This window comes from Myotis nattereri (genome assembly GCF_964212035.1).
Source record: "Myotis nattereri genome assembly, chromosome: X".
NCBI classification, from domain to species: domain Eukaryota; kingdom Metazoa; phylum Chordata; class Mammalia; order Chiroptera; family Vespertilionidae; genus Myotis; species Myotis nattereri.
In genome coordinates this window covers 43,274,345-43,299,278 of record NC_138078.1, presented here as the reverse complement: position 1 = coordinate 43,299,278, position 24,934 = coordinate 43,274,345, and the positions used below count along the sequence as shown (strand labels likewise).

Genomic DNA, 24,934 nt, shown 5'->3' with positions numbered 1-24,934 from the left:
AGCACCTTTTCTGGCCACTTGGTGTCAGAAGGGTTCCTCCTCAATCCCTGTTTCCATTGCCTCCAGACCACCCTGGGGTTATCACTAGGATTTCTGTTTGACCTTTGACTGCATTCTGCTTGGTTCATTGTTGGAAAGATTCCCAATTGCTCTGTTGCTTAGTTTTTCTCCAGGATGCCTACCTTTTTTTTTTTTTTTTTTTTTATCTTTTTGAGTCCTTATATTGCTTCCTTTTTCATTATTTCTGGGGTGTATTTATCTTCAAGGAGAGATGAGTCTATTGAATCTTATCTGAATTGGAAGCCTAATTTATATTTTAAAAACATCACTTGTCTGAATGGAGAATCCATGATATTGGGTTAGAGTGAATGTGAAGAAAGTAAGCAGGAGGCTATAACACTAGTCCAGGTAACAGATGGCTGTGTTTTTAGACTGGGGTTGTAGCAATGAAGATAGAAACAAATGAATCAGTTAAAGATATTTTTAGGTAAAACAAACAAGAATCACTAATGTGTTGACTTTGGAAATTTCTGGATTTAGCAATTAAATGGATATAAGTGTCACTTAATTGTCAAAAACTTCTCCTATATCCTCATTGGAAGCAAACCCTGCACAAAAAAAAATACATCTCTTTCTGAAATGCATGCAGGCGCTTGAGCCTACATCCCCCAATCTGGAGCAGTATTACATACTCAGAAGAAGTGTATCCCTATTCCACTTGCCTGTCCTTATCTCAGATTCATGACCAAGCTTACAACCTTCCAGATGAATGAAAATTATAACTATTATTGACTGGAATCCTCAGAGTGTACTGGATTTTCAAAAATCTCCACATTAATAATGAGTCTAAAGAGTTCTGGTGATAAGTGCATTGAATATGCAATGGCTTAAAAAGTTTAACAGTTGTCCTAGCCAGTTTTGCTCAGTGGGTAGAGCATTGATCTGTGGACTGAAGGGTCCCAGGTTCGATTCTGGTCAAGGGCATGTACCTTGGTTGCGGGCACATCCCCAGTTGGGGGTGTGCAGAAGGCAGCTGATCGATGTTTCTCTCTCATCGATGTTTCTAACTCTCAATCCCTCTCCCTTCCTCTCTGTAAAAAACACAATAAAATATATATTTTTAAAAAGTTTAACAGTTGATTTCATAACTAGCAATCCAAACCTTCCCTCACTTCCACCTCCTGCTATGTTCCTGATTTCCAGGAAAGCTCCACAGGAAGCCACTGACCACTATAAATCAAGATGAATGATAAGCTCTGTTCTGCATTTTTCTCTTAAAACTTCAACATTATATGGCAACTGAACACCAGCTTTGTGGGTTTCTACATTTGATATGCAAGGGGGTTGGCTCTGAATATAAGAAAATTGGAGTCAATGTGGGCACAAAGGATGGAGATAGAAGAGGTTTTCATGATATGGGAGGATGGAACAGATATTTGGAGTCCAATAGATGAAGGCTTGTATCCCTGCCCAACTTCTAGCTCAATGTCCTTAGGTAAAGTTACTTATTTTCTCTGATTCTTAGTTTACTCAAATGTAAAACATAACAGCACTCTTATAAAACTCAAGGAAATCAAATGCAATCGGGTATTAGATGCTTTCTAAAGTATAAGGTACCGTGTATTTCACGCATCATATTCACTATCCCTGATGCCTCCTCTGTTCTCCACTTGCCATGTAAAATGTTAATATGGATACTGTAGTGAGGGTGGGCCATCCTAAACCATCCCTACTCTCTTGTCTGTGGTCTCTTACCAATGTTTTGAATAGGCTTGAACTTGCAGGTGACAAAGGAATATTGTTTTAAGGTGCCAAAGGGAAGGGCTTTGTGTTTTAAAGAGGCCCCCAGAATTTCAAGTAGACCTCTTATATCCCCAACTACCAAAAAAGCCCATGAGATCTGTGTCCTCTTTTCCTTGCCAAGTGGACAGGTTTGAGCCTGACTGCAGTCCTCTATTTTCCTATGGAAACTTTTCTTGGCATTAAGATTACTTTTGGCACCTATGGGGAAAAAGATGATAGCCACCATTCTGATTTTGAGGCTTCCTCTGGGGCGGCGTCTTCATTTCCAAAAAACAAACTTGCAGGCATTCTATACCCATCTATACTTACTCCTCCCCCCACCATAGAGTGCTCTTTTTTTTTTCAATCACAGTCACAGCTTTTCAGAGGCAAGAGGAAACATCAAAATCATCAAGTTCACTCTTACAGTGTTCTAACAAGTACTTTGGTGTATAGGAATTTCTGTCTAAAATATGGACAAGACACTTAACATTCCCTTCAGTATAATTGTACTAGTAAATTGGAGGACTGGTTTTCTGAGGAGCTTCTGGGTTCAGAAGTTAAAGGTACTCATGGCAACCACAATATACCCACTTTTCCAAAATAGTTTGCTTCCAAGGAGAATTAAAATACAATTTGGATCTCCAAATATAACCCCACTAATTCCCCCATCATGCCTATTTGCTTAGTCCTTAGTTTAGATGTAGATTACATTCACAGCTCACTTTGTCTTGGTTCAAAGTGAATTAGGCTAGGTCCTGGAAAGAAGTAAAAACTTATTTGATGTGTTTTATTCTTGGTATGTACTTTGTGAGAAGGGTCAGTTTTTAGGAATTTCCAGATCTTCCAAGTGTCAGTGAGTGACAGAATCTAACCATTGAAATTTGTGATATATAATTTTAGAGGACTCACCTAGCCCCAGGTTCCCAAGTGGAGCAAAAAGAAAAAGAGGGAATATAGCATTTCTATGTAAATAAATAAGTGGGAAAAAAACCCCAAACAAGTTTGATTTCCTCCTGTGCCTGTCTACCATCCATGCTCCTTTTACAGTGGGATCATCTGCTAGTCCATGGCCTGCTGAGAGAGCATTCCAGATGTGTAGTGCCAAGATTCAGCTGTTAGTTCTTGAGGGACAGAAGCTTAAAATTATCATCTAGGATCGACCTCCTGTTGCGCCGTAGTTTTTTTTGACGATGTTGGTGCCAGACCACACCACCAAGAGCCAGGGCAATGAGCAGGAGAATGACACCAGTGGCAATTAGGATAGAAGCCAGCATCTCGATATCCTTTACAGGGATCTGCATGCCCAGCATCTTCACATTGTCTTCTCTAAAGTCTCTGGAGATTGCTGCTGAAATGGAACAAGAGGAAAATGAGCACCCTGGGCTGGAGCATACATTAAAGGGGCACTTGCAATCTACCACTAAAAGAGAAAAAACAATTCTATCCAAATAAAACAGAGGAATTATCCCCATCCCTAAAAATACCAGCTGATGAAAACAGACTCAGAGGTTACAGTGACTTCTTATAACAAGATGTTATAGCTAAGAAAGTCCTTAGGAATCATTGAGGCCATAATCCCCCTACGAAAAGAGCTAAGACTCAAAGTAGAAAGAGCCTTAATAGAAATATATCAAGGCTTATGATGTAAAAATAATGGATTTGGTTTGTATGGTTATAAAAGGAAGAATTAAAAACAATAAGTAGAAACTCGAGGGAAGAAGTTTGACCATTGGACCTGCCACTGTGCTGTCACCTCTTTGAATCATGATAACACTGATGTCACATTGATCTTTTTAGGTGAAATATTTAATTGTCTGAGTTCCTAGTATGCAAACTTTTAATGATCTTCAATTAACCTATGGAGTAAAGCTCAGACTAAAGTCAGTCAGGCATTCCCACTTTCACAATTAGACTCCAACCTACTTTTCTATCCTTATCTTCTACTATTCAGCTACAGCAACTCATTATTTGTTCCCCAGAATAAGTGACCCTCTTTTAGACCTCCAAGACTTTCTCATGCTCCTCCTTTTGCTTGAATACCCTTTCTTCCTCCTACATTTCTATCCCCAATTTAAATGTTACAGGTCTCTGTAAAGCTTTAACTAATTCAGCTGGACAGTTAAAGCTCCTTTTTTGTGTGTTTTCAAAGTATCTCACAATTTACTTGCTTGGGTTAAGTTATCTAATTCCCCCTCATTTCTGTACTACAGTCACCTACTTTTTTAAGGGATAATAACTGTACTCAACTCAGAGGTTTATTGTGAAGATTAAGTGAGTTAGTATTTATAAATATTTAGTATAGCACCTGGAAGATAGTATATGCACAATAATTGATAGCTGTTATTACTGTTTGCCTTTTTAAAACAACACATAGCATCTAGCACTGCAATTGTTGTTTTTCTGTCTCATTTCATTTTTTTAGACACAAATCTCTTTTTTAAAAAAATATATTTTATTGATTTTTTACAGAGAGGAAGGGAGAGAGATAGAGAGTTAGAAACATCGATGAGAGAGAAACATCCATCAGCTGCCTCCTGCACAAATCCTACTGGGGATGTGCCCACAACCAAGGTACATGCCTTTGACCGGAATCCAACCTGGGACCCTTGAGTCCGCAGGCTGACACTCTATCCATTGAGCCAACCCAGTTAGGGCTAGACACAAATCTCTTGAAATATAGTATCTATGTCTTATTTGCTTTGATGTCCCTGACACTCAGAATCTGTTCAATGAATATCTAACTGGATGAATGTATATTCTTACAGAAGTGAAACAAGATTAAGTGCATGCATATGTGTGTATGGTGATCCACTCTCAGCCTCATCTTGCCTCTTCACAAACCCTCCGGGATACATCCTAGTTTCATGGTTGTCAGTTTATAAGATACATAGGAAGATCATTAGAAAATTTCCAAACACAGCTGAAAAAATTTCCAACTAAACTGATAATCTCTAATATTCTTTCTAGCTCTCATAACTTTTGAATCTTTCTGAATCTTAGTTCAGGTACAAATGGGGTGGAAAATGAAAGCACTATTTGGACCTATGCTAGAAAGAACAAGAATCTATATTTTCTTATAGGGAAGAAATGGCTGGTTCTAAAGAGTAAACTCCTTGGTATTCCATATTTGCAAGAATAAAAATACCTGGTACAGACTCTATGGCAGCTGTTCTCAACCTGTGGGTCGCGACCCCTTTGGGGGTCGAATGACCCATTCACAGGGGTCGCCTAAGACCATCAGAAAACACATATATACATTCGTGGGAGCAAGATGGCGGCGGTATAGGCAGACGCGTCCCAGGTCGTGTCCCAGAGCAAATGGAGTGAGCAGCTGAAACTAGTAACATCCACCCCGAATTGGCGAAATTGCTCAGCCGGTGAGACTGTTTGCAGCCAGGAAGAGCAGAACTCCCCTGGAAAGAGGACTGAGCCTAAAGGGGGCAGCCTGAAGAGCTGACCAGACCATGCAGTCCCGGTAAGAGAAGAAGCTTACAGAATCCAAGCCTTTCCCGTTTCCGCGGCCAGTGTTTGTTTGTTTGTTTTCACTGAATCCTGTTCATGGGACATTTCGGATACACACACTCACCTGTGCTGAAGAGAGGGAGAGTGTGCGGAGGAGTGGAATCTGGGGAGAGACTGAGGAGAGAAGGGGGGCCGGGAGAGGTGGCAGCAAATTGAGTGCTGAGACACCCCCCAGCCCAGGTCTGGGGCAGACATTCTCTCCAGAGAGTGAGACTCCTCCCCCCAACCCCCAGGCAAGGAGCACAGCCACACCCAGAATCCACCCTGTATGAGATCAAGGATTAAAATAACCTGATCAGTCCCTGGGAGTTAACAGGGTCTGGCCTATAGAGGGATTTTTAATCCCAGCAACAACACAGCGCTGGTAACTAACTATTACACAGCCAGGTCTGGGCAGTGAACCTCCACTGGACAGAGAGGCCCTATAGCCTCAGAGGCCAACCCCAGAACACTGCCACCCAGAGGCTGACCCACAAACTGACTCTTTGCTAAACACAAAATAAGGCAGTCTGGGAAACAAATGCGGCTTGCTTTAAAATAAGGACTGTGGTTTACAACACAGAGGAACAGTGTATCGCAGGGAAACTCAACACTCTCCTGAATACCTGGCAGGTCTAAGGCGAGCCACACTGAAGAATAGAAGAACCGAAGGACCTTCACTACTGCAATTTTTTTTTTCTTTTTTCACCTTTTAACTAAGAAGCCAATTTTTTTTCTTTTTTTTTCTTTTCTTTTTTTTTTCCATCACCTGATTTTACCCTTTTAATTACTACCTTCTTATTTTTAACCAGTATTATTACTGCTACCATTTTACCATTTTTTTTAATGAGCCATTTTATTCTCTCTTTATTTTATTTTGGGATTAGTGTTCTCCATTCTATTTTCATCATTATATTATTGGTTGTTTCTAGTTTGCATTCATCTCCAGGGAGCTGCTGCTGGAATTTGTTGGGATTAATGGCTGTTCTATAGGAGTATTCTCCTCATATAAAAAAGTCTCCTCCCCTCTTCCACTTCATTCTCTCTTTTCGCTCTTTTTTTTTCTTTTCTTTTCTCGCTTTTATTTTCCCCCCCCTCCTTTTTCCCAATTTCATTTTTGCACTCCTTTTTTTGGTCCCTACTTTTCTTTTCTTTTTTCTCTTTTATCTTTTTCTCTTCCTTCTTCCTTATCCCCTAATTCTCTTAATTCAGGTGGTCACCTTTATTTGGGGTTATTAATATCGTGAATATATTTGTGTATAGTGCCTGGTACGTGGTGCCTTGTTGTGTTGTATTTTGTGCCTTTAAATCAACGCAGCAGATCCAAGCAACAGCAGATCCTGAGCACCAACACCCTCTGCTGAGGAACAGCAGCTGTACGTGAAACCTCGCCCCACCAGCCAGAAGAGCCACCACAGCTGTGAACAGCACCCACCAGAGGAGCTGCTGCCAACTGAAGAGCAGCTGCTACCGCAACCGCCCGAAGAGCAACCACAGACCAAGGAGTCACTGCCACCAAGGGAGCAACCACTGAACGACTCAACACTTAGATATGTCAGTGAGATCAAACATGGGTAGACAAAGAAACCCCCAAAGGAAAGAGAAGGAGGACTCTCCAGAAAAGCAGCTAAGTAATACAGAGGCATGCAACATGACAGAAAAAGAATTCAGAATAAGGGTCCTAGAGTGCATAAACCGGATGGAGGAAAAAATCGACAACCTCTGCAAGAAGCTAGAAGAAACAGATGAAAAAATCAACAACTTAAGTAAGACCCAAGAAGAAATGAAGAGTGATATAGCTGCAATGAAAAACTCCATTGAAAGTATCAACAGTAGACTAGGAGAAGCGGAGGACCGAATTAGTGAGTTAGAAGACAAGGAAGCAAAACACACCCAAAATGTACTGCAATTGGAGAAAAAAATTAAAAGACAGGAGGAGAGCCTAAGGCAGCTTTGGGACAACATGAAATGAAACAACATACGAATAATAGGGGTACCAGAACAACAGAAGGATGAACAAGGATTAGAAAACCTATTAGAAGAAATAATATCAGAAAACTTCCCTGAGGTGGGGAAGAAAAAAGTCACACAAGCCCAGAGAGTCCCAAACAAGGTGAACCCGAAAAGACCCACACCAAGACACATCATAATTACCATGGCAAATGTTCAGGTCAAAGAGAGAATCTTACAGGCTGCAAGAGAGAGACGGAAAGTTACATACAAGGGATCTCCCATTAGATTGTCAAATGATTTCTCACCAGAAACACATCAGGCCAGAAAAGAATGGACAGAAATTTACAAAGTGATGCAAAGCAAAGGACTGAATCCAAGAATACTCTATCCAGCAAGGCTATCATTCAAACTTGAAGGGGAAATAAGAAGCTTCACAGACAAAAAAAGGCTAAGGGAGTTTATCACCACCAAGCCAGCAATGCAAGGAATGCTAAAGGGACTGGTATAAAAATAAGAAATAAAAAGCTCAGAAAGAAAACAGCCACACAAAAACAGAAATGGCTACAAACAAGTACCTTTCAAAAATAACTTTAAACGTAAACGGACTAAATGCTCCAAACAAAAGACATCGAGTGGCTGAATGGATAAAAACACATGACCCATACATCTGCTGTCTACAAGAAACCCACCTCATTAGAAGGGACTCACACAGACTGAAAGTGAAAGGATGGAAAAATATCTTTCAGGCAAATGGAAAGGAAAAGAAAGCTGGGGTAGCAATACTTATATCGGACAAAATAGACCTCAAAGTGAAGGCCATAACAAGAGAAAAGGAAGGCCACTTCATAATACTAAAGGGATCAATACAACAAGAAGATATAACTCTGGTAAACATATATGCACCAATTCAGGAGCACCCAAATTCATAAAAAAACTCCTGGAAGATATCAAAGGAGAGATCGACAACAATACAATCATAGTAGGGGACTTTAATACACCACTGACAACACTGGATAAGCCCTCTAGACAAACAATCAGCAAAGATACAGCAATCCTAAATGACTCACTAGATCAGATGGACTTAATAGACATCTTCAGAACACTTCACCCCAAAGCCAGGGAATATACATTCTACTCAAATGCTCATAAGACATATTCAAAAATAGACCATATATTGGGTCACAAGCAAAGTATCCCCAAATTCAAGAAGACTGAAATCATAAAAAGCGTCTTCGCAGACCACGATGGCATAATATTAGAAATAAACTACAATAAAAACAACCCAAAATACTCAAACACCTGGAAACTGAATAGCATGCTATTAAATATTGATTGGGTTACCAATGAAATCAAAGAAGAAATTCGAAACATCCTGGAAACTAATGACAATGAAAACACAACAATCCAAAACCTATGGGACACAATGAAAGCAGTCCTGAGAGGGAAGTTTATAGCTCTACAGGCCTATCTCAAAAAACAAGAAAAAATGGTAGTAAATCATCTAACTCTACAACTCAAAGAATTAGAAAGAGAGCAACAAGAAAAGCCCAGAGTGAGCAGAAGGAAGGAGATAATAAAGATTCGAGCAGAAATAAATGACATAGAGACCAAAAAAACAATACAGAAAATCAATGAAACCAAGAGCTGGTTCTTTGAAAGGATAAACAAGATTGACAAACCTCTAGCCAGACTCACCAAGAAGCAAAGAGAGACGACCCAAATAAACAAAATCAGAAACGATAGAGGCGAAATAACAACAGACCCCACAGAAATACAAATGATTGTTAAAAAATACTATGGACAGCTCTACTCCAACAAACTAGACAACCTGGAGGAAATGGACAAATTCCTAGAAAAATACAACATTCCAAAACTCAATCAGGAAGAATCTAAAAATCTCAACAGGCCAATAACTATGGAAGAAAATGAAGCAGTCATCAAAAAGCTTCCAGCAAACAAAAGCCCAGGACCAGACGGCTTCACAGGGGAGTTTTACCAAACATTCAAGGAAGAACTAAAACCTATCCTCCTCAGACTACTACAAAAAATGCAAGAGGAAGGAACACTTCCAAGCTCATTCTATGAAGCCAGCATCACCCTAATACCAAAACCAGGGAAAGACAACACAATGAAAGAGAATTATAGGCCAATATCCCTCACGAACATAGATGCCAAAATCCTCAACAAAATCTTAGCAAATTGGATCCAGCAGTACATCAGAAAGATCATACACCATGACCAAGTAGGATTTATCCCAGGGATGCAAGGATGGTACAATATCCGCAAATCAATAAACGTGATACATCACATAAACAAATTGAAAGAAAAAAACCACATGGTCATATCAATTGATGCAGAAAAAGTGTTTAAAAAAATTCAACACCCATTTTTGGTAAAAGCTCTCAGCAAGGTGGGAGTAGAAGGATCATACCTCAACATAATAAAAGCCATATATGACAGGCCCACAGCCAACATCATACTCAATGGACAAAAACTAACACCATTTCCCCTAAGAACAGGAACAAGACAGGGATGCCCCCTCTCACCACTCCTGTTCAACATAGTACTGGAAGTGTTAGCCATTGCAATTCGGCAAGAAGAAGAAATAAAAGGCATCCAAATTGAAAAAGAGGAGGTAAAACTGTCCTTATTTGCAAACGACATGATATTATACATACAAAATCCTAGAGATTCCATCAAAAAGCTACTAGACTTAATACATGAATTTGGCAATGTAGCAGGATACAAAATTAACCCCAAGAAATCTGAGGCATTTCTATACACCAATAGTGAACTTTCAGAAAGAGAGATTTCAAAAACAATCCGGTTTACCATCGCACCAAAAAAATTAAGCTACCTAGGAATAATCTTAACTAAAGAGGTAAAAGACCTCTACTCAGAAAACTACAAGACGTTGAAAAAAGATATAGAGGAAGACATAAACAGATGGAAGAACATACCGTGTTCATGGATTGGTAGAATCAACATCATTAAAATGTCCATACTACCCAAAGCAATCTATAAATTCAACGCACTTCCCATTAAAATACCAACGGCATACTTCAGAGATCTAGAATGAACTCTCCAAAAATTCATCTGGAATAAAAAAAGACCCCGAATAGCTACAGCAATCCTGAAAAAGACCAAAGTAGGTGGGATCTCAATACCAGATATCAAGTTGTATTACAAAGCCACTGTTCTCAAAACTGCCTGGTACTGGCACAAGAATAGGCATATAGATCAATGGAATAGAATAGAGAGCCCAGAAATCGGCCCGAACCAATATGCTCAATTAATATTTGACAAAGGAGGCAAGAACATACAATGGAGCCAAGATAGTCTCTTCAATAAATGGTGTTGGGAAAATTGGACTGATATATGCAAGAAAATGAAACTAGACCACCAACTTACACCATACACAAAAATAAACTCAAAATGCATAAAGGACTTAAATGTACGACAGGAAACCATAAAAATTCTAGAAGAATTCAAAGGCAACATAATCTCAGACATATGCCGAAGCAATTTCTTCACTGATACAGCTCCTAGGGCACTTGAAACTAAAGGGAAAATGAACAAATGGGACTACATCAAAATAAAAAGCTTCTGCACAGCAAAAGAAACCATCAACAAAACAATGAGAAAACCCACTGTGTGGGAAAACATATTTGCCAATGTCATATCTGATAAGGGCCTAATCTCCAAAATTTATAGGGAAGTCATACAACTCAACAAAAGGAAGATAAACAATCCAATCAAAAAATGGGCAAAGGACCTAAATAGACACCTTTCAAAAGAGGACATTCAGAAAGCCAAGAGACATATGAAAACATGCTCTAAGTCACTAATCATCCGAGAGATGCAAATCAAAACAACAATGAGGTACCATCTCACACCTGTCAGACTGGCTATCATCAACAAATCAACAAACGACAAGTGCTGGAGAGGATGTGGAGAAAAAGGAACACTTGTGCACTGCTGGTGGGAATGCAGACTGGTGCAGCCACTATGGAAGACAGTATGGAGTTTCCTTAAAAAACTGAAAATGGAACTCCCATTTGACCCTGTGATCCCACTTCTAGGAATATATCCCAAGGAACCAGAAACACCAATCAGAAAGGATATATGCACCCCTATGTTCATAGCAGCACAATTCACCATAGCTAAGATCTGGAAACAGCCTAAGTGCCCATCAGTAGATGAATGGATTAGATAACTGTGGTACATCTACACGATGGAATACTATGCTGCTCTAAAAAGGAAGGAACTCTTACCATTTGCAACGTCGTGGATGGAACTGGAGAGCATTATGCTAAGTGAAATAAGCCAGTCAATGAAGGAAAAATACCACATGATCTCACTCATTAATGGATAACAGAGACCATTATAAACTTTTGAACAATAATAGATACAGAGGCAAAGCTCCCTCAAACAGATTGTCAAACTGCAGCGGGAAGGCTGGGGATGGTTGGGGGGCAGGAGGTAGGGGGGTAAGAGATCAACTAAAGGACTTGTATGCATGCATATAAGCATAACCAGTGGACATAAGACATTGGGGGATAGGGGAGGCTAGGGGACTGTTTAGGGCGGGGGGATAAAATGGACACATATGTAATACCCTTTGTAATACTTTAAGCAATAAATTAAATAAAAATAAAAAAAAATAAAACTGCAAAAAACAAAAACAAAAAAACCCAAAAAACAAAAAAACAAAACAAAAAAAACCACATATATAATTACATATTGTTTTTGTGATTAATCGCTATGCTATAATTATTTTCAATTTGTAACAATGAAAATACATCCTAATTACCTAAAAAACTGCAGCTGGGCCAGACAGACCCAGAACTTCCAAGAGAAGGCCCAAGGCCCCACAGTAGCTTGCATTGCTTCACAGCTGGGCCTCATCTGGGCACCTCCAAACCTCAAATAAGGAGGGGAACCTGCAGATCTCCTCGTAGCTCCTGCTGGATAGCCTCAGGCAGAGGCTAAATTAGCACCTCCTTAGATCTAAGAGCCAGTGTACCCAGTGGTCAGAACACGACCATCCAATTACAACTCCTCAGATCCATAAGGGACACACTCAGGGGGCAGACTCAGTGAGCACCAAAGCTCCACTTTAGCAAGTCTTGCCTCATAAGGGTGTCTTCAGCACAGAAGTTCTCCCACCGTAGACACAGCTGATTCTCACAGCCAGTTTGGCCTGGAGGTCAATTCCTCCCAGTGATACCTACAACAATGAAGGCCTAACTACAACAAGACTGTGCACAAAGCCCACAAAGGGGTGCACCAAGAGTGTCCACCTCAGGTAATTGGGGAGGCTGAGCCAATGGGCCCTATAGGACACCTAGCACACAAAGCCACTCTACCAACACAGGGAAGCATAAAAAATGTGGAGACAAAGAAACAGGTCACAAATGACAGAAATGGAGGAAAGCAAATGACTGGATATAGAGTTCAAAACCACACTTTTAAGTTTTTTCAAGAACTTTCTAGAAACCGCCAATAAATTTAGTAAGACCCTCAAAAAGACTGGTGAGACCGCTAATAAATGTAGTGAGACCCTCAAGAAATCTACTGAGACCCTTGAGGTTATGAAAAAGGACCAACTAGAAATTAAGCATACAGTGACTGAAATAAAGGATATTATGCAGAGTTCCAACAGCAGACTAGAGGATCGCAAGAATCAAGTCAAAGGTTTGAAAGACGAAGAAGCAAAAAACACCCAACTGGAAAAGCAAAATGAAAAAAGAATCCAAAAATACAAAGATAGTGTAAGGAGCCTCTTAGACAGCTTCAAGCCTACCAACATCTGAATTATAGGGGTGCCAGAAGAAGAGAGAGAGCAAGATATTGAAAACCTATTTGAAGAAATAATGACAGAAAACTTCCCCTACCTGGTGAAAGAAATAGACTTACAAGTCCAGGAAGTGCAGAGAACCCCAAACAAAAGGAATCCAAAGAGGACCACACCAAGACACATTGCCGAAACCGGTTTGGCTCAGTGGATAGAGCGTCGGCCTGCGGACTGAAAGGTCCCAGGTTCGATTCCGGTCAAGGGCATGTACCTGGGTTGCGGGCACATCCCCAGTGGGGACTGTGAAGGAGGCAGCTGATCGATGTTTCTCTCCCATCGATGTTTCTAACTCTCTATCTCTTTCTCCCTTCCTCTCTGTAAAAAATCAATAAAATATATTAAAAAAAAAGACACATCATAATTAAAATGCCAAGAGCAAAAGACAGAGAATCCTAAAAGCAGCAAGAGAAAGACAGTCAGTTACCTACAAGGGAGTACCCATACGACTGTCAGCTGATTTCTCAACAGAAACTTTGCAGGCCAGAAGGGAGTGGCAAGAAATATTCAAAGTGATGAATGCCAAGAACCTACAACCAAGATTACTTTACCCAGCAAAGCTATCATTCAGTATTGAAGGTCAGATAAAGAGCTTCACAGATAAGGAAAAGCTAAAGGAGTTCATCACCACCAAATCAGTATTATATGAAATGCTGAAAGGTATCCTTTAAGAAGAGGAAGAAGAAGAAAAAGGTAAAGATACAAATTATGAACAACAAATACACATCTGTCAACAAGTGAATCTAAAAATCAAGTGAATAAATAATCTGATGAACAGAATAAACTGGTGATTATAATAGAATCAGGGGCATAGAAAGGGAGTGGACTGACTTTTTTTGAGGGGGAAAGGGGTGTGGGGGATGCGGGAAGAGACTGGACAAAAATCATGCACGTATGCATGAGGACAGTGGGGGTGGGGTGATGGCGGAGGGTGGGGTGGGAACCGGGTGGAGAGGAACTATGGGGGGAAAAAAGAGGAACAACTGTAACAATCTGAACAATAAAGATTTAATAAAAAAATAAATTATAAAAGAAAATACATCCTGCATATCAGATATTTACATTATGATTCATAACAGTAGCAAAATTACAGTTATGAAGTAGCAATGGAAATAATTTTATGGTTGGGGGTCACCACAACATGAGGAACTGTATTAAAGGGTCGTGGCATTAGGAAGGTTGAGAACCACTGCTCTATGGCATTTGTTCTAGTTTCACACTGTCTCTATGGTCAATTCATGACTGTGCTACAGTTTCTTCATACCCAACCCAGCAAGACCTCAAACTTTCTTCAGCCTTCAACTCAGGAGGTTCGGGGAGAGGCCAGAGAGAATAAACCTACTGAGGGAAGCTGAATCTGAAATTCCTGGCTTCTGAAGTTTTGTAGAAATCTTAGAATGCTTTCTGCTAGTATTTTGGCCCATCTTTCAGTCATGTTAATCCCATATATTAGAGACACATACCTTCCCACAAATGCATATTGGATATAACTACCCAATATGTGTATCACTCTTCCTACCTTTTTCAATTTCGTTGGTGATGGTGGTGATAATGCTTAAGTGTTCTAGAGAGAGAAAAAAGACAAGAAGTTAGTTCTGTTATTCTTCCTATCAATCTACAGGCTCACTGTGGGAGGTTGGCACTGGTTGGGGAAATCTCTGGGGTAAAATAACCAAAAATAAGGGTACCTGGTATTAACTAAGTTATGGTCAAAGTCAATATTGGTATGTAAATTTGCTTTTGAGTAGTGACACAAAATTTGAGCAAATGCATAAACTTAGGAGAAAGGTAAGCCATCCCTATGCATTATTTACATATTTATTGTCACTTCCTCTATTACCATTATTACTCTTTTTGTCAACCTTTCCACCCTCCCTTCAGGAAGACCCTACATATTCAACCTCTTCTTCCTCTTGTTTTAATGAGGTTGAGTTCTTCTCTAAGGACTATGCTTCCTTTACATCCTCTCAATAGTGCTTTGAGATTATTGCTCCTCTCCTTTTTGTAAAGACCTATCTCTTTTGAAGCTCGTATTATTTAGCTAGAATAGCCATATCACTTTTTGTCAATGTTCCTAGCAGTTCTTTTCATTCATGGAAATCTTTAATACCTGGCTCAGTCTTCCTCTCCTCAGTTCTCACTATGGGTGTTGATCCATCATCCAATACTTAAGCTTCACCATTTCTGAACTTCTTAACTCCAATAACTTTTCCACATCTACTCCATTTCTATCAACTACTACCATGATCACATTGGACTTTTTATGTAATACTGCTCCATATCAAAAATCTAAAATCTAGCAACAGCTTTCTATCCTTTTTTATGCTAATGCTATTTATTTCATTCTACCTGTTATTTCCCTCTCATGAAGACCTCTAGCTCCCAGAACCTTCAGTTTTTTCCTAACATGCCACCTTTATCCTGTCTTTTCTTTCCTTCTTGGTCAGGCTAGACTCCATGTTCTGTCAACTCAACTATAAACTTCTAAGGAGTGTTGTAATAATCTACACAAAATTCAGTAATTATAATTTCCCTGTATTTTGTCTGGTATGCTAAATGCTGGTGGAGAAAAATCACATAAGTACAATATAAAGATCAGTATTCTTTGTGTCCAACTTTAAGTAAGCCCTCAAAGCTGCCAGGCAATAATTAATTTCCCAGTACTGAGAGTAAACTTCCTAGAGTGGTTATTTTAAACATTTGGCCACTCTCCTCAAGCCCCTTACCTGACCACCTATCCTTCACTCTCAGCATTTTGATGACACATCAGTTCATCACTTGACTTGGTTCTAAGGACTGGCAATACAACAAAGAGCTTTCCATAGAGCTTATCTGGGTGGTAGGAAACAGTACTAGAGTAGTATGTAGAAGCCACATTCTAGCAGTATGGTTTACCAGAGAACAAAACTTTTCAAACATACAGGAAATCATAGTGTACAATTATTTGTCCACCCACACAGGATAAACAGCAGAATTGTAATCCCTACCTTGATTTGCTAGTCTTTTTGAATGCCTGAAGACTTTCTCCCACTTTCTATTCTTGACAGAGTGCCAATTTCTGGCAATCTCAGAATATCTACCTTAATACCACTTTTTTTTCAGAACCATATGGCACTTTTGAAAAAGCACAGGAGAAAAAATTTCCTGGATTTATGTGGGCCCCAGAAGATTTTATATGGCCTCTTGGAAGGGCCATAATGCTAAGAACTGAACTCAGGTTGAAAAGCTTAAGAAATGAGAGACTTAACCCTTTAATGACCCAAAGGAATAGAATCCAACACAGTCTACCTTTCTACATTCTTGGCGACTAACAAAGATTTATTGGTAAAGAAACTAACCCAGCTATTCTCTTTCCATATTAAAAAATCATAAGGAAAAAAATTTTCCTCTGGGTAGCAAGTTTGTCTGAGATAAGCTATAATCAAAAGCTATTATCTCTTTCCAGCCATAGACAGAGTTTTTCCAGGACAGAAAGAACTGCCTTTCACAATCCTCACAAGAAAAATCAACTAAGGAGTGCTTATTAGAATTATGTTTCTTCTTATTTTTATATACTGGATTCATTAACATTTCTTGAAATAGTTAGTGGCTTTAATTAATTCTAAATAATAAATTTATATGCAAAATAAATGTATTTCAAAGTAAGAAAGTCTACATTAAGCATAAATACCTAAAACCCAAGTAGTTTCAGGCAGTTTCAATTGATTTGAGCTCAATGGGTATCAAAGAAATTAGAAGGAGTCAAGAGCAAGGGGGCAATGGAGAATAAGAAATATTGGATGACAGGGGGATGAGAGCATGAGTGGGGGGGAGGTTGGGGGTTAATGGGGGGATGAGGACACATTTGTAATACCTTAACCAATAAAGAAATTAAAATAAAAAAAGTAAAAAAAGAGAAATATTGGATGAGAGAACACCTATGCTGTCTTAAATTTTGGTTCTCCTGGGATTAGAAGAGTAAGTGATATGCTTTAGGATTATCTGGTTTCAATAGGCTAGACTAGACAAGTGCCAGAAGATGGCACAGCTTGGGTATTTAGTTCTTACCTCTTTGTGATAAGACAGTAAAGAGAGTTTCCATGCCAGCATGGACATGGTCAGTAACATGACAGTGAATAAGCCATGTCCCAGGGTTGCTGGCCACCATCTCCACAACCTCAAAGGTCCCCGGGAATAAATCCACCACATCTGCCCGGTAGCTCTCTCCATTCTGCAAGAGATATTAGGGGTGAAGAGGAAGTGGATGGTATAGAGATCACCTCACAGTTTATAAAAATCAATAGGCTTTGAAGTGCACATTAGGTACGTGAGATTCCAATTTATAGACCAGAGAACAGCTTAAATAGTTCACCTTATTTATCTTCCCAATGAACCTGCCCACACAAACTAAATCAATAGAGGGGACTCTTTCTCCTCCTACTTATTCTTAAAGTATTCCAAAATAAAAAGTTAGTGAAGCTACCTCTAAGGAGCTAAACTGGGGATGAAATCTGGGGAATTAGTCTTAAGCTTTGAACTCTGCGAAAGAGCTACAAATTTTCTTTAACAACGAAAATCAAAATAGGCTATTCTTGCCCTAACCGGTTTGGCTCAGTGGATAGAGCATCGGCCTGTGGACTCAAGGGTCCCAGGTTTGATTCCGGTCAAAGGCATGTACCTTGGTTGTGGGCACATCCCCAGTAGGGATTGTGCAGGAGGCAGCTGATCGATGTTTCTCTCTCATCGATGTTTCTAACTCTCTCTCTCTTCCTCTCTGTAAAAATCAATAAAATATATTTTTAAAAAATAGGTTATTCTTCATATCACCACTTTTCTCAGCACTTCTAGATCTTTACATCTATATCAATGCCTCCAACTCTGTCCCTTTTCTTAAGACTAAATCTTCTTCAAGACCTACATGTTTTGTTATGAACTCAATTGAAGTTCTTCTTAAAATAGATGAAGTATTTTTAGATTCTGAGACAACACTGAAATTCTTAGATCTTGCAATAACAGCTCATTGTGTCTAGAGTACTTGACTGAGAATCAATTACATTTATTCCTTCAATCCCCCTACTCCTTAAATGAGCAACTTGTTTCTTCTATACCAGAGTGGAAAGCTAAGGTGCAGACAGAAGCGATGCTGGAATATATGAGTCAAAGTAGAATTTCCAGCCCAATGTTCCATGTATAAGACTTCTCCTCTTTTAACTGATTATTTTGTTCTTTGCTATTCCCTTCTTCCTCAATGGCTCTTAAGGCACTCCATTAATCACCCTTGAGGGACTCAGCCCTCTTTCTAGCTCACCCGATAGAGGAAGCTCTCTGCATGGAAGTGGACAGTGTGCAGGTCAATATCTTGGCCCATGGCTAGCATGTACCAGGCCACTCGTTCTCCTTTGTACATGGTAAGACCTTTGAGGTTGGCATAGAGCTTTCCATTAATGGCTGTAAAAGAATACAAAGTCCTTATATCTCTCATTTTGACTTTCCATTGCCACTGCCCTAGGGCTAGTCCCTATTTCCTCTGTTGATAGCAATATCCTTTTAACTACTCTCATCTCTATTTCATTTGTTCCCCTCAAGTTTGTCTTCCACATTGGTGTTATAAGAGTGGACTTCTAAATAACTAATATGACCATGCTATTCTGTTGTTTAAAATACTTTAAAACCTCCCTCCTTCCCAAAAGATCAAGCCCATGGCTTCTTAACTCAACCAACATGGTCATTCAAAATATGGCCTCAAAACATTTTTCCAGACTCATCTCCCATTATCCAACACACTTATTTCTTGTAGGGTAATTTATTCACCATCCTCCATATGTCCCAACATGCATATTCTTTGTGTCCCTTCTCATGTTTTGGAACTTCCCTCCCCCAAATCCTGCCTCCTTCTATCCATCTGTTCAAATCCCAATCAAACCTTCACCTTCTCCACAACACTTCTTTGATTAGCTCCTTTTGGTACCTCTCATTTTCTGCACCCTTTCCACCTCTGAACTTCTCTAGTACTGTCTGTTTTGCCTTTTGAACACACCAGAAATTGCCTCTATATTTACTTATCTTTAATTTGTGGAAGATTGTATCCCCAACTAGATTCTAGGTTCCTAGTAAGCAGGAAATGATAATAATATAGTACTATTGTTCCTTTATACTCTCCAGAACACCCAGCAGACACATTAGCTTACAATAAATATTTTTAAGACATCACATTTTTTAAATTAATAATGATATCAATGAATGGGCTTCATCATCTGCCTCCTCCTAGGCTACATCCTATACTCTAAAGACAATAAACTACTCATTGTCATGTTAATGAACATTGCCAGGATTATGCCCAAGACGCATTCCTCAACTTCTCATGTTCTCAGAGAAGGAAGGTAATTTCCACTCTACACCTCAAGATGGAAAATAATGGAAGGGACATTTATATGCACCTTTGGTTTTATCCCCACCAAACTGAATTTGAGAAAAAACAACACTAAACACACTCAATTCAGCCTTTTCTGAGTCTTCTCTCTCTTGAATCTGTCTGACCATAGAAAGGGGTGCAAACAGATTTACTATTCCATTGTGGAAAAGATTCTGTCCCTGAAAAGGAAGATGGCTAATGTTGGCCATATATGTCAATGACAGGACAGAAAACCTATATATTACAGGAGGAGTATTAGGAAGCCCACTTAATTGAAGAACCAAATTTGGTTTTCCAATTAGCCTTTACAATAAGTTCACATTTGACCTCAAACATTTCTTTCTCTTTCTGAATTAGTTCATGAATCTGAAAGGGAAGAGAATAATATTATTTATTTCCCCTCAGACCTCTACATTATTTAACTTTATCTCCAATGCCAGCATTCAAAAAGTTCTTAACCAATACCTGATGGACAGATAGGTAGATTGATTGTATATGAAGACTTTGGATGAATGAGCATATAAACAAGCAGATGGAAATGGGCATTAGCCCAATTCCTGTTCTAATAGGATCTAACTGTGCTTACTCCCTTTTTGTCCTGGGCAATTTATTTCTTTGATTTGACAGGAGATAAAGTTCACTTTGTAGTTTGTGAAACATCTGTTCCAATGTGAATTGTTCATATATCCACAAAAAAGAAATAACTAGAATCCATGTGACAATGAAATACTACTTTTGAATTTCATTAGAGTCACTAACAAAGCTACAGCTTATGCTCAGGTCAAAGGAATATTGCATTAGAAGGGATAGTGAGAAATGACTTAATACATTTCACTGCACTTAAATTCTCCCTCTTGTTTGAGATTTCCTATTGTTTTTGAAGAGATACACATATTTCTAGAACAATGGAGGGCTTGAATGCACAATGTCCCTCCAAAATCCACTCAAGCATAAAAAAACCCCACCTCTTTCTTGTATGTAATATAAATCAAGTATGTTACTATCTTAGGCTCTCTCCACCAATTCTTCAATCTGTAAATTGAAGTTTGTTTTTAAAAATAGACTAAAAGATAAACTGTCCATCTGTCTATATTATGAAAGCATATATCAGATCTAGAGTAGTAAATAAATAAGATGATGTTGAGAAACTAAATTCAGGATTTTGAAGCAGAGAAACCCTCAGCAGCCAGCTCACCAAATACATTGAAGTTCATAAATGTCCATCTTGCCTTCTTTAATATGTTCAAATATGCTGATGTCACCACAGAAACTTTACAGAGTCAGCATTCCTGCTTTCTTGGGACCTGATCTAATATAGACTACATATCTGCTTTGTGTATATAAATGTAAAATAGTAGGAGACATTTTTTCCATTTGTCTGTATTCCACCTTTCTACCTTCCCATATTTTTAGAGAATTATGCACCCTTGGATAGTAATGGGTCTATCAGATACCCCTATATAATCAGTGAGGACTTCTACAGACCATGCATTTTATTACTCTCCAAGAAAGTTTCATCCTGTAGGTTAATGCGGTCTGGCTCCTGGGCCCCATGGGTTGCCACGTTCTCATCCAGATACCAAGACTGATTCTCATCAAAAATCAAGAATAATAAGGCAAATTCTCGGTCCATGTCATTTCGTAATCCATGGGGTTCCAGGATGCCCTTTCTGCAGATGACCAAGGGCCCCACCAAGCCACTGTACATGTCCTGAAAATTGGAGGAAAAGAGAGTGAAAGATATGAGATTGTTCCTGAGTGGCAGTGCTGTACAGAAAGCCAAGCTGACATTCAAGCCCATTCTGCCCTCAGAACTTCATCATAATGTTTTACATTTATAATCATCTTCAATATGTTATCTGAATTTATCCTCATAAATATCTTGGGACACAGGTAAGGTGTGCTATATAAGGTTTGTTTTAGCTAGGCTAGACTATTCAATGATCTGTAAAACCACCAGAACTTTCAAAACCCAGTGCTTTTTCTCATCCTGTCTCTTCTTTCTGAAATGTCCTCCCCTCTGCCATATCGCTTGTCATATGGCAAATTGCTATTTATCTTTCAAGACTCAAAGTACATGTACCTTCCATTCATTGTGAAGCCTTCTCCAGCTTCCCTCTCATTCATCCCCACCTCCAAGCAGAAGTAATCACTGTCTGGTGAACCCACATATAACTGTTACATGGTTTTAAAGATATATATAATTATAGTTTATAGTCATCTGTCTCCCAAAATAGGTAATACTCTTTGAATATGGGAACTCTATCTTACATTTATATCATTTAAAGCACCAAGTAAAATGTTAAAAATGTAGTAGTCTCTCAATAAATGATTGCTGATATCTAGTTGTAGATTGGTGGCTAGATTCATAAACCCATTTTCCAGATAAGGACACAGAAGCAGAATGACTTATCTAAAGTCACTCCAAAGGCAGGATTAAACAAAATTTGAGGCTATAGCCCCACTCTTTTGACAAGCAATCCTAGGCTTTTTAAATCAGAGCTTATAAAATCCAAGAGGAAGAATCAAGAAAGAAAATGCTCACAGCAAACATGTGATGTTATCTATTTCCTTAATTCCTTCTCCTGTCTATTAAAATAAGCTAAGCATTTAAAGAATTTTTCCCCAAACCCCAGACCTTAGTATTTCAGTGATGGGCTTTTTATTACACCCATTAATAGCTTCTTTTTGCCAGTCAGTTTGCCCATTTGTGAGACTCACCTTCAGGAAGCCAACATTGTATTTACCTTGATGGGATCTACTGCAGAATAATAAATCCAGGAAACACAAGCAGAATCATTGGGTCCTGGGCCTGATCTTTCTGGGATGTTCCATTTGTAAGTGAGAACCTCACCTAGGAAAGGTAATATGGACCTCTAGTTGGACCAGGTCAGAAATTTCTCACAACTCCCTAGTCTTCCTAAGTGGCTAAGGTGGGTAAGTCCCAAAAGCTTTAAGATAATTCTCTGTCATTTTTATACCACCCTCCATTTTATTTTGTGTGATTTTGCTCTTCTCCTTCATGGAACAACCTCAGCCTCTCTTCTACTTATCCTTTCCTTAAAGGCCTAGGTTCAATCATCTGTTAAAGCAGCTCTGTTACTGTTCTCTCTGCTTATAATGTCCTCCCTTCTTTGGCTCTGTTTTGTTCTTTTCTTGCTGCTGCCTCCTATAAGGAGCTGTCTACCCAAGGCTCTGTCTCCAGTCCTCTTCTACATTTTCATAGTCTCTCCATGGAAATTCTTATTTGCCTTTCTGATATCAATTATTATCTATGTATTCATAATTTTTAAATGCTTAGTCAGACTTCTCTTGCCATTAAGCTTCAATCTGACATTTTCAATTAGGTTCCTGGGCATCTTTTGAAGATTATCCTGACAGTGCATGAAAAATTAAAATTGTTATGAACCCATCTCCTTCTTTTGAAAAAATGCTGTTAGTCATTCTGTGCTCCCAGTGTCTAGAAAAGATACTAAAACCATCCTAGCTAACCAGATTCAAAACTTTAGTCTTATTTGTATCCCTACCTTCATGTACAAATCATGCAAACAAATGGTAAATCCTATCAATTGTACCTCTACAATATATTTTATTGCCATAACCTCCTCTCTCTAATTCCTAATATCCATACCCTAATGTAGGCCCTTGTTTTTTCAACTGGACTACTAGAAAACCTCCCAATATGTTTCTCTGCATCCAAGTCTTCCCCTCTGACTGATACCATATTACATTTATAACAGACTAGAGGCCGGATGCACGAAATTCATGCAAAGGGCTCGACCCTCACAGCCAGGGAGGCTGCCTCAGCCCTCGCAGCCCCTGCTTGGTCTGGAAGGTCATTCAGCTGTCCAGTCTAATTAGCATATTACACTTTTATTAGTATAGATTTATCAAGATATAATTTGCATACCATGAAATTCAACCATTAAAGTACACTACCACTGGTCTTTATATTCACAGAATTTTGTAACCATCACCACAATCAATGTTAAAAAATTCACTGTCACAAAAAAATAACTCTATACTCCTGAGCTATCATTCCTTAATCTATCTCCTCCCCAGACCCTTTGCAACTACTAATCTACTTTATGTTTCTATAGATTTTCCCATTCTGAGATTTTTGATACAAATGGAAAACTACTGGAGTGACATCAGCAAGATGGAAAACTACCAGGTTCTAATGCTCATCTTCCCCACCCCCAAATAGCAACAAAACAGGAAATAAACTATATACACACAAAAATAGCTCTGAGAGTGTTCCGGAATACAATAGAGAACTTATAACAACTCAGTGGAGAGAAAAAATAAAAATGTACATAGAGTAAAATGTAGGAAGTATCTTATATATATAACCTTACTCTGGCAAAGTTAGACAACAAGTGGGAACCTACTGTAGAAAAGGACAGCAGGAAGACTCTAGCAGCCCTTACCATCAGGAAGTCTTCTATTGATACTGACCCTAGCTGACTGAACTGCCAGAAGTCCACTCCTCTCTGCCATCACTATAAGTAGAAGCCACCATCACTCTGCCCAACCCAAGAAAAAGTTGTAGCTGCTCTACCATCCCCCAAAGGAGCCTCCATCACCTTGCCTAACAAAAAGGATTCTCCTCTGCCCTGCCCACCGCTAAGGAGCTATTGCCAATTTTCCTTTCCACCCAAGGAGCCATAGGTGCTCTGCCTTCAGATCCATAAGGAGCCACTGCTGTTGTGTTCTCCAGAGAAGTTATCATTGTTCCAAATCCTTGGAGAGGACCATCAGCACTGCACCCCTCTGAGAAGGAGCCAGTTCCAGTCCTTGCCTCCCTTACCCAAAAGGAATTGCTGCCCTTCCACACCCTCCCCATAAAAAGAAGCCATCAATGCCAACTTTTCCCAGGAGAAGGAACAAGTGATAATATGCCCTTCTCCAGAAGGACGTGCTACTGTTCCATACATCCCAAATAAGATGGTTTCACTCCCCAACCAAAAAGCCACTGATACTCTGTTCCCCAAAAAGCTGCCAAAACCTCAATTCCCCAAGAAGGAGCCACTGATGCCACTTCCATCCACAAGGAGTCAACACTTGTGTTCTCCCAGAAAAGGAGCCACTGTTTTATTGACACTCTCCCCTCGACATACACACAAGAAACTGGTGCTACTTAGCCCCCCAGAAGGAGCCAGGTCTACTTCAGCTACCCTGTACAGAAGGAGCAACTGCTGCTCCAGTCCCACCAGAATTAGCTGCAACTTGACTCCTCTTACCCAACAAGTATTGTCCCTCCCTCAAGACAACAGCACCACTGCAGCAGTGAAGAGGTCTACATCACAGAATTCTGTAGCATGCTACTTTACGTGCATCTCAGAGATAGCAGCCAGAGCTACTGTGTGTGACACCCACATGTTAGACATGGTGCCAAATGGATGCCCTCAGACATGACTCTGCTTCATGGGGGAAAATGTAAACAGGAG

At 39.4% G+C, this 24,934-nt stretch overlaps 1 protein-coding gene across 7 annotated transcripts in view; it reads right to left on the bottom strand.

The window, feature by feature from the left end:
- Positions 1-2,270: 2,270 nt before the first annotated feature.
- The window catches only part of HEPH (hephaestin), a gene marked incomplete at its 5' end in the record, with an annotated part of 131,667 nt that continues 109,003 nt past the window's right edge, over positions 2,271-24,934 (bottom strand). For 5 of the 7 annotated variants that reach the window (XM_081080801.1, XM_081080806.1, XM_081080803.1 and 2 more), the window contains 6 exons: positions 2,271-3,133; positions 14,613-14,657; positions 17,141-17,303; positions 18,381-18,520; positions 20,970-21,195; positions 22,232-22,338. In XM_081080801.1, the coding sequence (XP_080936927.1) occupies positions 2,901-3,133; positions 14,613-14,657; positions 17,141-17,303; positions 18,381-18,520; positions 20,970-21,195; positions 22,232-22,338 (914 nt within the window). In that variant the 3' untranslated portion in view covers positions 2,271-2,900. The remainder of the gene's footprint in view (positions 3,134-14,612; positions 14,658-17,140; positions 17,304-18,380; positions 18,521-20,969; positions 21,196-22,231; positions 22,339-24,934) is intronic. The other 2 variants (XM_081080804.1, XM_081080807.1) reach the window with 1 other exon arrangement.